This window comes from Ammospiza caudacuta, chromosome 2 (assembly GCF_027887145.1).
Source record: "Ammospiza caudacuta isolate bAmmCau1 chromosome 2, bAmmCau1.pri, whole genome shotgun sequence".
In the NCBI taxonomy this organism is placed as follows: domain Eukaryota; kingdom Metazoa; phylum Chordata; class Aves; order Passeriformes; family Passerellidae; genus Ammospiza; species Ammospiza caudacuta.
In genome coordinates this window covers 53,368,890-53,384,169 of record NC_080594.1, presented here as the reverse complement: position 1 = coordinate 53,384,169, position 15,280 = coordinate 53,368,890, and the positions used below count along the sequence as shown (strand labels likewise).

At 39.0% G+C, this 15,280-nt stretch overlaps 1 protein-coding gene across 1 annotated transcript in view; it reads right to left on the bottom strand.

Annotated features, from left to right (window-relative positions):
- Positions 1-433: 433 nt before the first annotated feature.
- The window catches only part of KL (klotho), a 45,686-nt gene continuing 30,839 nt past the window's right edge, over positions 434-15,280 (bottom strand). The window contains exons 2-5 of the mRNA XM_058800240.1: positions 13,006-13,516; positions 8,018-8,286; positions 4,465-5,581; positions 434-771 (exon numbers count right to left, since the gene is read on the bottom strand). Of these exons, the coding sequence (XP_058656223.1) occupies positions 434-771; positions 4,465-5,581; positions 8,018-8,286; positions 13,006-13,516 (2,235 nt within the window). The remainder of the gene's footprint in view (positions 772-4,464; positions 5,582-8,017; positions 8,287-13,005; positions 13,517-15,280) is intronic.

The following is a 15,280-nucleotide window of genomic DNA, read 5'->3' as shown; positions in this document are numbered from 1 at the left end:
TCTAGCTCTGGTTAAGAAACATCAGTGTTAAATCCTAATTTGGAAAAGCAAATTCTTGTTTCACCTCAGTCTTGGAGAATTTGACATTTAGACTCTTCCATCACACCACATTATCAAAACCTACTTTTACCTGTACAGTTCAGCAAGGGAAATCCAAGAAGGGTAAAGCATCAAAAGGTCCCAGGGAAAGTTGTGAGACAACTCCAACCACAGGAATCAAGGACTGGTTATAAACCAAAGGTACTACAACAGAGAAAATGATTTCTGGAAGCCATATGCAAGCAATAGCTTCTCAATGTCAATATCCTGCAGTACCAAGCAATGTAAATGCCTTCCTAATGCTGAAGCAATCACAGCATTGTGCATTTTATTTCAAATTTCCCAAGAGATTGCAAGAAAAAGGACAGTGAGTGATGTATTCAAAGGAGAAGCTCTATTTATACCGTCTTTCCACCCTCTTGGAGTAGTAAGTAATGAAGAATATAGTAACAATAAATGCAACAAATACGAAAGAGATAAAGGCTAATAACGATTTTCTTGTTCGGAAGAAGTGGCAATTGGCACATGAGGCAACCTCTTCTGGACACAGCAACTCAGGAGTTTCAGGACCAGGAAAACCATTATTGCCAATTATTTCTCTGTAATGTTTCAGTGAAGGCTTTGCTTCATACTGATTTGCAATATAGCTGTAGAGACCATACTTAGGAGCAGTTTTGTCATTAAAAGAATAGACAAAATATCCTTGAAGGTTAACGTCATCCAAGGTGTAAGCTGCAAAAGAAGACAAAGGGTGGAAGAAATGAATCAATGTCACTTTGCATTCAAGAGCAGTACCATATATCCATATGTAAAGGAGGGGCAGGGGAATGTTAAATCCACATCTGCACTTCTCTCCAAAATTAGGTAAGGTACATGTACATCTGTGAAGTGTTTCTCATAAAAAGTAAGAATCTGTCAGCCACTGCCAGACAGTGTGATCTGTGAGTATCCTGCAATTTATTTCCTTGGGCTTGGCAAACACAGCTGTGAGTGCCTGATGGTGTTTTATGATCAGCATAGAGACTATCATGAAAAGATGGCTCTCTTTGTTATGTATTAAAAGAATACAGGTTTTGGGTTTCCTGCCCCTAGTTTTCTGCATCCTGTTTCTCTGATTGCTCCTTCTCCCTTGCAGGGCACATCCTGATGAGGACAGTCAAGAAACAGAGGATGTTTGGCTGCACTTCTCACTTGCAAAGGCACAGCGACACCAGAAATATCACACAGCCATGCTGAGGTTGTGCACTGGGATATCACTGGTGCAAGGGGAAAGTTTATGTAAATTACAGCCCTCTCCTGTTATTAACCCAACTTTCTGATCCAAGATGACCTGTATCAGTCTGTATTGAGAACGTGTCTGCAATCCATACTGCTAACTCAGCTACTGGAAGAGGCCCAGCAGCTGCAGTGTTAACCTTGAGCCATCCATCCTTCTTGACAAAAAAAAAAAAATCAATCCAAGGTAGTAAACACAAACTGTAATAGTTTATCTCTCAAAATCACTGTTTTAGCAAATTAAAGCAGATGAACACAGGACTGAACTTTCATATGCTTCTGGAAACCTTTCTGAAGCCACATGCAAGATTTTAGCACCTCTAACCTACTTCTCATGTGTAAAATGAAATAATATTTACCTGGGCTTTTACAGAGCTGCTGCCCAGGATAATTAGTTGTGTTTGCAGAACTGCAGGTGGATTTAATGGTGTTATATAAATGGTTACTGCTGTTCTTTGTTTTCAATTGGCAAAGATGTACTTAAAGAGAGTACAAAGCACTTCAAAATATAGCCTCAGTCCAAAAGGGCCCATACTGTATCCTGGAATCATTTATCTGCACAAACCTGCTGGCTCCCCTGGAACAATGCAGGTGAGCAATAATACATACACAAAAATTTCCACATGTAGTGCCTGAAACCAGCTGGAGGAAGAAGGCAGAACAGGGACTTTAAGGCCAGGGCATACACATACCAATGCCCCTCTACACTGTGACACTGAGGTAAGGACACAAGATTTCTAATTCATCTTATTTACTGCACAAGGTGTTGCAAAAAAGAAATGCATGTCTTGGAGAAACCTGAATCAGTCATGATGCCAAGGTTATGTAACAACAAGATGGACAAAAATGCAATATCAGAGAGGGAGAAGAAAAAAATGGAAAAGCTGATGGACCAAACACTATGGATGAGAGTATGGTGTCTATATTAAACTATAGGAAAAATATTACAGCTAGTTAGCAGAGACGTATTTATCCATCACAAAGAAGGTGAAAAGATAAGAAAATAGGTTAAGCTGAAAAACACAGGAGCTATTTACAGGCTGGACAGAAGAGGGAGAAAGAAGTGACTGAGGGACAGTGGTACCAGAACAGTACAAAGGATAAAGTTCTGTAAAACGCAAAGGCATGCAGGTGCTCTTGCTAATGGGAACTGGGAGAAAAGTCCATATCCACAGACACTTTGAAAACAGAAGTGCCAAGGAGACAAGCAGTACAGAAAACAACAGTTTGAAACCACAAGCCCAAATATTGCCAAAATATTTTTTTAACTATAGATTTATAAAACATGCATTCAATGCTACAAAATGATGGAGAATGAACTCTTGGGCACTTAATATTGATATTCAGTAATCAGCAAAAGAAGTGGAAATTACAGAGGAGGAAGTTAAAGCCAATAGTTAATACAGTGGACAGGAACTGCCAGCCATCCTTTACTACCTATCAGAAGAGTGGAACAGATTATATAAAGCTTGATAAATATAAAATTTAGGAGATAATACATTATTAATGCCAATCAGTTTGGCTTTATGAAAAATAAATCTTGTCAAAATAACTTGACTTTTTTTTTTCTGAGAGCAGCAGATCAATAAAAGTAATGATGTTTGATGTTAAATATTTAGAGCTTCACAAGGCAAATGACTTTACATTATATGGCATTTGGAACAAGAAAATAGAATGTTATGAGGTCAAGGGAAGCCCATAATAAACAGATTTCAACTAGTCTCAAGTAGAATTAAGTAATAGAACGAGAAGTAAGTCTAGAAATGTAATTGAAGGCAAGTAAGTGTCACAATGTGTATATTTCTACCATGGTCATGGAGCTCAGCTTTTAGCACTAAGTTATTTAAAGATCTTAAATATATCAGCAACCTGAAATAAATGTAAAAGTTTTTCTCACAGTCTGCAAGTCACAAAGATTAGAGACATAACTTAGCCAGCATAGCAAGGTTTGCACAAACAAGCAGCAGGCATTTGCACATGACCAAATGTGAACAACAAGACCTAGTTTTGAAGAGGTTGTCTTGCTTCAAATAGGGGGAAGAAATCTGTAACTGAGTTTAAAATGTCAGTCTATCATCACAGAAGCTGTGTAACCAACCTGCTGCCATGGCCAAGAAGGCCAACAGCCTGCTTGCATGTAGAAATGAGGAGAGTAAGAGGTTATGTTATACCTGCCTAAGTGTGGCTGTGACAGGAACAGTGTGTCCAGGTGTGGGTTTACCCCTCTCATGAAGAATATCAGCACAGAGGGAAAAACATAATAACTCAGAGCTTTGAAATGGTGCTTTACAGCAAGGGACACAAAGAGCTTTGTCTCTATTTTCTATCAAAGAGATACATGAGAGATAGCTTGTCTTGCATCTGCAAATACCTACATAGGTAAAATACATCTGGAAATGCACAAGACTGCTTAAAGGTGAAGCCAGAGCAATTAATAGTAGAAATGAGATAGATATAGATATATATATATATATATATATATATACATATATACACACACATACTGTGAGGCAGCAAAGATTCTTCATCAGTAAAAATTATCTCACTTGGGTCTTGTACTTTTCTGAAAAAACAGCATGTGCTGTAGGACAGGATGACTCAAAATGCTTTTTGCCTTATAATTTATGAATCTTTGAGACAGAGAAAAGGACTGGTATGTGTTCTGAATAGCAGGAAACAGTCCAGGAAATGGCATAATGAGGTAGACAGCTGAATTATTATGAAGATCACTGTTGGATAAGATCATTGTTGGATAAGATACAGAGACAACTGAGGAACAGAACTCATATCCAGCCCTGAGGCACATCAGTGGAGAGAAACAGCAAAGCAAAACAACAGCAGAAGTGCAGTAAGATGAAAATCTGACTAAATACATGTGGAGCTAATCACACAACTTCTATTTAAATTTACTGAATCCATAAAAATCTTCTTCTGCTGTCTTATGCAGGATATAAGCAAGGTCAATCTTCCTGACATTTAGTAACAACAATCAATCATAAATCAAGGGGGAAATTACCTGTTACACTGTAGTAACATCTCATTTAGGGAGTATTCTACAGAGGACCCATATTATAAAGCTAAGCATACTTTATCACACAGAGTATACTAACAGTGGGATTTGTGACATATAAACCATTTGTGGCTCCTTACCTTTTAAAGCTTCATTGATGTAATTCTGTATGTAATACACTCTGAGCTTATCATGCACCATATTCTGGTCATCATCAATCCCATTAGCCATAACATAAACTGGGACATTGCCATACTTTGATTTCACCCACTTGAGCAATTTGCGCAGCCCCCAGGGCACTACCGCAGCTCTGCTGGGTGAGTGAAGCCACGTGATGTCATTGATCATTTGAACTTCAAGGTAGTGGTCATATTTTACCGCATCTTCTTTCTCTGAGCCCACAAGGGTAGTAGTGTAGTGACTCAAGGCAAAAAAATCAAATGAGCCCTGTATTAACCTCTTTTCATCTTCTGAGAAGTAAGGCAAGTGGAAATTATACAGGTCAACACTGTTTCTTCGGTGAAGCCACGCTCTCATCACCTCTGGGTAGTCTCCATTCCCAAAGATGGGCTCTGCAAGCCAGCCAATGTCAAACTCTAAAATTCTGTCAGCAACTTCTTGGTCATTCCTGGAAAAGGGACAAGCTGGTTCTACCCAGTCAGCTTGCAAAGCTATAGATATCTTGCCCTTCTGAGATCTCCTGAATTCTTTGTCATAAAGATGCCAGACTTTTGCATGGGCTTTCAACAGGTTGTGCCCTGCTGTGTATGTCAGGTTTTTCACAGATGGTTCATTCATGGTGATCCAAAATTTGACATGGTCCCCAAGACTTGTAAAGCAGAATCTGGCATACTCAACAAAAGCCTGAACAGTTTCTGTGTTTTCCCAAGCACCATATTTGGCAAGAGAAACTGGAAGCTCTTGATTCTCAATCATAGGTTGCCATAAAGCAACAACAGGAGTTATGTTAACCCTGAGAAGTTCACTAGCAAAACACTGATAGTAATGTACAAGTGTGTGGTTAATTAGAGAAAGGTTACCTAAAGGAAGGATTAAAGACCATTTCAGTGAAAAATGGAAGTGTGTGACATGCATTTCTTGCAGAAGAGAGATCTGGAGCCTGATAGCAGCAAAGTCAACACAGTGACGCTTGCGTTTCAAGGCATAAACTCCATCCACTTTAATGAGCTGCTTCGTCTGGTGAACATCCCACACATAAACACTGGAGTCAAGGAACTGGGCAGGTGTCGTGTCTACCTAGTAGGAACAGGAAACACACCAGATTGAAGCTATTTGTTCCAGGTAGGTGGGAACATCATAACCATCAGACACAGCCTAGTGGAAGAATATCCTGAATCAAAACATTGCATTCAGCATCTCTGATACTGCCATCTTGGGCTCATATGAATGAATGACTTTTCTGTTAACAAGTGATGTCAGAAAAGTACCAAATCTATATATTATTTTCACCCTACTTTCCAAACAAGCTTATGCTAATGGTCACCATGTCTATGTCTTCTCTAAGTTGTTCCAGTTTCCAAAAGAAACAAGGGATTTCTCAGGGATAAGGCACTAAGTCTGCAAAAGATATCCACAGAACAAGATCTTCAGTGAAGACTACAGGAATTTTTTTAAATGTTTTTCTTTGAAGGAGGGAATACAGAGAGACTGTCTGCTGTAAATTACCCAGTACAGTCAATTTCAAGACCACTCCCTGAATGCATGAGAAGAAATAATGAATACAACATCATTTCTGTGTCCTCTTCTTTTCCTGACCATGATGAAAGATGAGTAATGCTCTGCACTTGATTTTTAGCAAAAATTCAGCGGACAAGCAAATTTTTTCCTTCTTGCTGGAGACATCCTTTTTTATTTAATTCATACTGAAGTAATTTGCAAGTTATTTCAGCAGGCTGTTGATGTCTGAATCAATTTTTTTGGGCTTCTGGGTAAACCTGCTGTTAGTCCAACAGAAAATGCATTTCCCAGAAGGCTTTAGGGTTTCAGATGTCACAACTGCCTGTATGACAGAGTAAAACAGTACAAAATGAGCTTCTCAGGGTCACTCAGAATTAGACTTCCACGTTTTAATGAAAATCACCAGCACAGTAAGGACTAGAAAATGAAAAACTGAACTACTTATAATAATGCACAGTGTGAAATTTCCTTATTCATACTCTGTGTAATTCTTTCTAGATCCAAACCATAGGATAGAGGTACCATGGTCTTTATTTGTCCTTTTCTCTTTATGTTTAATCTTTGCCGTGCAGCTTCCCCCTGAGCTCAGATTCCTTGTCCTGCCCTCTGTTTGAAAAGCAGGTGTCAGCCTACAACCAGTGTTCAACTTGTAGCTGAGGCTCTGCAGACTGTATAAAAGAAGCTACTGAAAAGCAGTTGCTATTTTCTCCGGAGAGGTCAGTACTGTGCTTGTAGAAGAAAGTAATAAAAAACAGCATGTCTGAGGGAAATTGCTTTTCTGGAGAATTGTCCCTTGTAGATTACTAAAGCATGCATTGCCACTAATATTGTGGGAATGCTGTCAAAACAGTTTTTCCACCGTGATGCATCTACAAATCAAACAACCTAAGCCTTACAGCACAAAATGTTTGAATGGCCTTTTGAAACGAAAATATTCAGCTTTGAAGGTTTTGGGGATGGGAGAGATTTTTTAGCTGTTGTAGGCTAAAAAACTACACAAATTTATAGTTGTTAACTGACTCCAAAAGCAGCAATTCCATTTCCAATTCTTAATCTATCTGAGAGCTAGGAGAATGACTTGAATTTTCCTGGAAATCAGTGCATGAGGTAAGAAGGCTGCAGTATTTCTCAAGAGAACAAAGCCAAATCTTACTTTTGGAGTGAGAAAAAATAAACAAGCTCCTCACATTCAAGCCTTAAGAAAGATTCTGCCTTTGTGGAAAATACAAATTAAAAATTCTGGTTTTGGATGAAGCCTTGGCTTTGAATTTATACCTCTTTACTGTGGTTAGAGAAGCTCTGCAACCCAAAATAGCATCTGAAAATTACAGAGCCCAACAGTTAAAGCGATCATAACTAAGGTAGAACTTTTACTCATGTTATAAAGTATTATAATTTGAAAAATTCTCCCAAAGTGTCAAATCAGTTGAAAGAAAGACTGAGATATGAACTAGCTAGGCTCAGTGCAGGGGCACTGCAAGCCCTCATCAGACACAGTATAACATAAAATGAAATAGAAGGAATACAGAAATTTCATTTAAATCTAATCTCGTTCACTTCCTTTTATATAAAATCTCTCTAAGAACAGTACCAGGATGGATATGCACAAGATATAGAAACATGCCACTGGAGTTTAGGAGTTGTCAGGAACTCCTAAACACTCATTTTACAGTTTAGCAGATTAATTGACTTCCCTTTGAAAAGAGCTGACTTCCCATAACTGGTCACATATGCTGAGGGAAGACAAGCATCAGACTCCCTTCCATTTCCATACATTTTTCTATAATGTTATTTATAGTGTCTCAATCTGACTGGTTTGCCTTGGTCACACACAGCAAGTCTGGTGAAGAATGATAGACACACTGTTTGGCTCAAAAGCCTTGTACCCGTCTCCTTGCAGCACTGTGGCAAAGACAGTCTCTTCAGCAAATATGTCACCGTGAACTTGTGCACTGATCTGGCTGGACAGCCTGTCAGCTTTATTATCAGACTCACCTGAATGTAGTTGTCAACAATTCCCCAAGCAAAGCCGCAGGGAAAAACACCTTCTATGGGCTGGTTTTCAGGCAAAGGTGGGAAGCCATTTTTTTCTATCAATTTTTGATAGAACAAGGCAGAAGATTTGGGCATCAACTTCTTGTCGTGGCTTTGAAAATCAACATAGAACAGTCCACGTCGAATGCTGTACCCCCTGTGCCACTCAAAGCCATCCAGGAGGGACCAGACTGTGTAGCCAAACACGTTTACTCCGTCGTACCGGATAGCTGAGGAAAGAACAAACCCAAACTTAGCACAGTGCTCATTTTTCCTCTGTAGATTTCACACTATCAGCAATGCTTGCAGCATTAGTGTTTAAGAACAATGTAACAGGTCAGATAAGTATCTCAGGGCCTTCCTCAAAGCCCTTTCAGGGAACATATTTCAGCTGCACTGGGAGAGCTTCCAGAGTATGGTAGGAGGCAGCAGAGGTACCTGGCTTGGCTTTAAAGCAGCGAGGTTTAGCAAGAGAAGCCGTGCAGCAGTGGTTTCAGCAGCGCTGCTCATCAGATGTGCCAAAGCTCAGCCTCAGAGTAGAACCTGAACCATCTGCAGCCACGGAGCTGGGGGCTGCCCAGCACTGCCCTCTGCTCTGCTCATGCTGCAGCTCACTCCAGGGCAGCTGTTGCTGCAGCACTACCCTGTATGCAAGCAAAAGCTGTACTCCTTTACATCTCCTCCCCCTCCACTCCAAATACATATTGGGAAAAACCTGACAGCATATTTGGTGTGCACGTGAATTTTTATTACCACTGATTCTAAGTAGAAGTGATAATACAGAAAGCCTCTGTTTATTTTGAAATTTTGTCTCTTTTCACCTTTTATGGCACAGCATTTTCCAGCTCAAATATTTAAGGGTCTCTAAAAATATGTGCATGTTCTAGGTCAACTGTTTGACTTCTAAAACCATCACATGTATTAAAGGTTAATGTCAGGATCTACTGGCATCTGTTAGTTTAACCAGCATTATTATAAGATTCCAAATGATACTCACTTTTAGCTTTATTAAACACTGAGATTCAGCAAAATGTTCCTGGGCAAGGCTCAGCTCCAGGAAAGCATAAAAGAGTGTGCTAATTCTAATTACATAATTAGACCCACCCTAATTCAGCAATGCATTTAAGCACATTCTTAAGCGTTCTTTTGAACTGGTGTTTGGCTCTGTAGCCAGCAAAGTTTATCTTTATTACTCACCATTTTCTGTCAGCCCAAACTGGATACTACCTGAATATAATATTTACCAGCCTAGTAACACTGAAAGTATTATTTCAGGCAAGCAGAACAAGATCCTAATTTCCTGAGCTACATTTACTAACGTACCTCATTACAATCAGTTATGAGGCACCACATGGATTCTTGATTATAGCCCTGTTTGAATCAATTAAAGGAACAATGCAGTTAAATAAGGAACAAATTTGGCCCAGTCTTTGTCAGAGGTCATGAGAAAATGTCTAAGGAAATGGAATATTTCTCCTCCTAAAGGCACCTTCTTTTGTCTTTGGCAAATGTCACTATTTTTCTAACCTCTGCATGCACCCATGATGACATCTGCCATACAGCAGAGTAAAAGCCACTGTGTGAACCAGTCTCAGCGAAAACTCTTTGAACAGCATCTCACCCTTCTGTAAGTCATCACTTCACACAGCACTCCCACACCTCCTGAGCACCTTGTAAAAATCCTCCTCAAATCTTTTTTAAAAAATGTATTAACTTTTAAGTGTCACCAAGGAAAGAAGCAACTTGAAAAATGTTTGGAAGTTCCAAGAAGTCTGGAAGTCTCAAACACCAAATCCCACACCAATTGCATATAACCACAATGAAAATTAATGCTTTTCTTTTTTCTTTTTTCTTTTCTTTTCTTTTCTTTTCTTTTCTTTTCTTTTCTTTTCTTTTCTTTTCTTTTCTTTTCTTTTCTTTTCTTTTCTTTTCTTTTTTCTTTTCTTTTCTTTTTTCTTTTCTTTTCTTTTTTCTTTTCTCTTTTCTTTTCTTTCCTCCTTTTCTTTTCTTTTCTTTTCTTTTCTTTTCTTTTCTTTTCTTTTCTTTTCTTTTCTTTTCTTTTCTTTTCTTTTCTCTTTTCTTTTCTTTTCTTTTCTTTTCTTTTCTTTTCTTTTCTTTTCTTTTCTTTTCTTTTCTTTTTTCTTTTCTTTTTTCTTTTCTTTTCCTCTTTTTTCCTTTATGTCTGTTGGTGACCCAATGAGGCTGACTGTAATCTAGACTGTCCTTGCTTCTGAAACTCAGTGGCCTTATCTACTATACTCCCACTGCAAGTGACTCCTGATCTGAGCAATCCCCCAGAGCAAGCCTACAAGTTTGATACTGTACAGACCAGAACTCTGCCAGAACTAGGTTAAAAATTAAACAGCAATTCAGCTCATGTCCTGTTTGGCTCAATAGTATAGAAGTCGTGAAAGGAAACATGGCAGACCCGTATCAAACCTACAAGATCTTTAAAACCCTCTGCTCAGCTGCTCTCCAACCCCAGTGCCTGAAGAAGAGGTGTGTGAAGCCCCCAGCCCATGCTTCCATCTGGAAGGTGCCCAAGATCTATATTTTGCCTCTGGACATACCTGAGAATAGCTTGGTCCTGCCTGTGATGGGTCTGGCTATTCCTTTTCTGCTTAAGACTCTGAATTCAGACCTGGTAACTCCCCAGACAATGACCTGACCTCTCCCAATCAACATGACCTAGAGGAGCCCTTCCAGGCAACATGCTCTGCTTTACAAGGCACAATCCATTTGTTTGTTGCACCAGAGACAGAGAAGGGAAACGAATATGATCCCTAAGTAAGATCCTCATAGAGGAGAGAAGATATCTCCAACCAATTAATGGCTCTAATTAATATTTAACAACTTTATACTACAGCTCTATTTACTCTAATCAACCCTAAATAGTGCCAGAAAAAAAAAAAAAAAGAAAAAAAAAAAAAAAAGAAAGAAATACCAAAAATAGCAAAGAGGGCTGTGAATCCCAAATAAATATCCTTTCCCAAAGGAAAATAAAAAAATAAATTTAAAAAACTGTACAGAGCTTCTCTACAGCAAGCAGTATCAGAGTGGACACCTACATCAGCACTTCAAGGGAAATCAGGAGCACACTTTTGAGCAAATCTCCCTCACCATGCTTCAGTTCACATCACACAGTGGACTCAGAATGCATGTCCTGGGTTCCTCTGGGGTAAAATTAATCCAGAAATGGGCCTCAGGAATACATACCATGTGGACACCTGGCTCTCAACACCAATTCTTTTTTACTCTACAGGTTTGCTCTGGGTTTTGCTCTACTGGTTTGCTCTACAGGTAGCAACTGGGCTACACTTATTTGCTAAAGCAGATGGAGAAATAAGCAGTTCTGTCTGAACCAGTGCATACACACAGCCAGGCACAGATACTGGATGGCAAGATCTAGCAAGTAGCAAAATCCCAGCTATATGGACCCGTGTCTGAATTAATCATCCTTGCTTCTCAGTGCTACAGTTCCTGCGTCATTTTACTGTCCCTTCACCACTGGAGTGAATTTCATGGTAAATACCTCAAAAATCTTCCTATTACAGTGCTTCATTGCACTGGATAGGCATATCTACAATTCTCAGAGAGAAAGCTTGTGCCTTTATGTTTGGTTTTTAATGCCGTCCAACAAATCTGCTCACAGCCAGCATGATGACTTTTTTGGATCTTCCTCAGCTAAATTCCCCAAGGTACTGCATAGAAACCTTTGGTATTTACATCGGATTTTGCAGATTCTAACAACAGAAGATATGGGTGCAATACTTTCCATTTAAATGATACCAAAGTCCCTCCTGCAGATCCAGCCTGTCTCTGCTTTCTTCGTTTGTTTGGGTTTTTTTTCTATAAAAGGTTTAGGCAAGTGCCAGTGTCTTATGACAAGTCTTTAGTACTGTTGTTGCTGTTATCATTATTTATTGAGTAATACAATAAATGGAAAGACACTTTGTAAATTGAGATTGCTTCCAGTCAGCTGTGACTAAAAGACAGATCCATGTATGTATTTCCAGCAATTTAAAATCTAAACAGAAATTGAGGTAACCGGATTATGACTTCTTCACCAAGATGAACTCTTCATCTGACTTTATGCAAACTAGTGATACTGTACTTGCAACAGTTAGTTACTATTTTGCTCAGGTATTTATTCACCTTTTAATTTACTTGCAATAATTATGTTTCTGGAGTAGCAGATGAAACCAATTTGGGAGTCCTCTGCATCTTCATTACTGCTGAGAATGAAATTAAACCAATTTTTTCTCATTCACCATATGAAAATGGCAATGTAACACAATGTCTATTTCATCTGAATTAATAGATACAATAATACTATTTAAATCAAGAACAGTAAACTGTAGACAAGTAAATCACTTAACAAATTGTAAATTTAGACATTAAAAGACAAAGTGGAAATGGGAATCCCAACAACTTATTGGCAAGTACTAGGATTGAAAAAATGTTTTTTCAGAAGGAAATGGGAAAACAGCAAATAAGTCTCATCTACGGTGGTGTATTTTCCTTACTGTTTGGAAAAAATATCAGGGGAATCCCTATTACATAGTATTTATCTTTGCATATATATATTCTTATGTTTTGCACATATGCATTCAGACAAGGAAAGCAACTATTAATATATAATACAGCAAATTCTCCTAAGGCCGCTCAGAATATAGTTTACATGTCTTGCAGTTCCTCCTACCAAAGACAGTATAAATTTTCCTACTGTCTTCAAGAACAGCAGCATCAGGCTCACCAAATGCTATGTGCAGATATGAGAGTTCTTCAAGGAAAGAATAAACCCAGGAAAGGGATTTGAAGTCTCATTTCGTAAGTGCTAAGATGAATGCTAAAGACTAAAATCAGTTTTCAGCCTGGTACCTTAACACACCTCTGTGGACTATACTGCATTATGATTTTTTCAAGCATGTATTAATACAAAGTCCTACCTTTTAAAGTTTCCATAATGAACTTTTTGAGATAGTAAATATATTTGGCATCATCTTTCTTGGTGGTACCAGAAACGAACCAGCTGTTCTCCACAATGAATATTTGGGGGTTGTTATATTCACTGTTTATCCAGTAAAGGAGCTGCCTCAGGCTTATTGATTCCAACTGCTGAAATTTCATGTGGGAGTCCAAAAGCTGGAAACTCAGGGTAGCTCCAAAAGAAAGAGCAAAAAAGTCTGCTGTTCCCTTGATATACTTCTTCTCAGCCTCACTGAATTCAGGCAACAGAGATGAGAGGTTGCTCCTCATGCTCTCTGGATAGTCACCATCAATAAATATGGGCTTAGCAAACCAGCCAAGCACAAAATCAAGGGATTTTTGGCATTCTTTTATGCTCTTTTCAGTCATACGCTGGGGTTTTATCCAGTGGGAGCTGAGGGCAATGGACACTTTTCCTCTTTGAGCCGGACGGAAATGGTCATTGTAGAGGTGCCAGACCTTAGCATGGGCCTGTTGAAAAGAAAGGCTGTAATTAATGGACCCAAAAATCCATTACAATTATTCTCAATTACTGGGGCTCAGTGTTATTAATTCATCAATAGTTTGCAATACCTAAATTACCTCTTAATACTACATTAATACCATGGATCAACCAGAAATTGCTAGTTGGCTGGGGAAAAGAGTATCTCAGTTTTCCATAAGATACTATTACAGGCACTGAACACACTTCTGGCTTTATTAACTTCTATTATTGAGTTCAGACATACTACCAGAATTTACAAAAAAGAAAATACATTTAACCAAACATGTTTCAAAAAAGGTTTTCATTATATAGGAATATCACTTTATCTGCAGATTCATGGATATATAAAAAAAAACTTTAAAATATTGCCCAAAACTCTGAAATAATACAAAACAAAGAAATACCTTTGAACTTATTACTCTTTGAATCAGAACACACAATATAGGAATATAGAACTATCTATCTGGACTTTAGAAAGTCTAGTGAAAATAAAATTGCCACAGGTCCTGAAAAATCATTCCAATAATTCCATTTAATCCATTAAAATGTACTATTTATACCGAGCATCAGAATTTAAGCACTTGTCTTGGTATAATTTTATCTTTTACTATAAGAACGTATTTTGTTACCAAATTTCTTTCCTGAGATCTTACAGAGTCAGTTATAAGTCTCTCAATGTTCCTTTTAAAAGCTAAATGTTAAGTTCCTGAAGTCTTGTATTATCTTCAGGCATTACCTTCAAGATCTTTAACCACTCTCACTGCTCTCCTCTGATTCTCTTCCAATTTGTCATCATCTGTCTTTAAACTGCAGAAGCAGAAATGGATATAATATGCCAGTGGCAGTCTTGCCAGCAGTAAAACCAGAGATGATTTACCATACTACTTCTGCTCATGTGGCCACAGAATTACAGTGTGAGCATATGCACATCTAAACTACCATCTCTCCAGAGCCCTTCACCATCTAAAACATATTTTCTTTTGAGCCTAGCTTATCAGTCAACGAGAATGTTGACTGTCCTGTGAATCCATATTCAATCTTTTGTAATCTATACATTAGTAGAAATTGTCTTTTTTTTTTCTATGTCATTGTTGAAAATGTAAAAATATGAGATTTGACAACACAAAGGTGGGAGAGTGACCAATACAACAGAGGGTTCTGTGCAACTCTGCGGAAGGACCTCAAGAGGCTGGAGAGATGCAAAGAACTGCCTGAAGTTCCAGAAAAGCAAATAGAGGGTGCTCCACCAAATGACCCTATGTCCCAGGACATGCTGGGGGAAATTCCTGGAAAGCAGATCTGCAGAGAAGGACCTGGGGGTCCTAATGGACAACAAGGTGCCCCTGAGCCAGCAGAGCCCTTGTGGCCAAGAAGGGCATTGGTGTCCTGGGGTGGATTAGGATGGAAGAGCAGTGCCAGCAGGTCAGGGGAGCTGATCCTGCCCCTCTACTCTGCCCTGGTGAGGCACATCTGGAGTGCTGTGTCCAGTTCTGGCTCCTCAGGACAAGAGAGACATGGAGCTCCTGGTGCAGTGGAGAAGAGCAAGGATGAGCGAGGGACTGGAGCACCCCTCTTACAAGGAAAGGCTGAGGGAGCTGGGCCTGTTCAGCCATGAGAAGAGATGACTGAGGTGGGACCTCATCAGTGTCTTTAAGTATCTAAAGAAGAGTGCCAAGAAAATGGATCCAGGCTCTGCTCTGCAGTGCTGAGCTACAGGACAAGAGGCAACAGGCAGAAACTGATGCACAGGA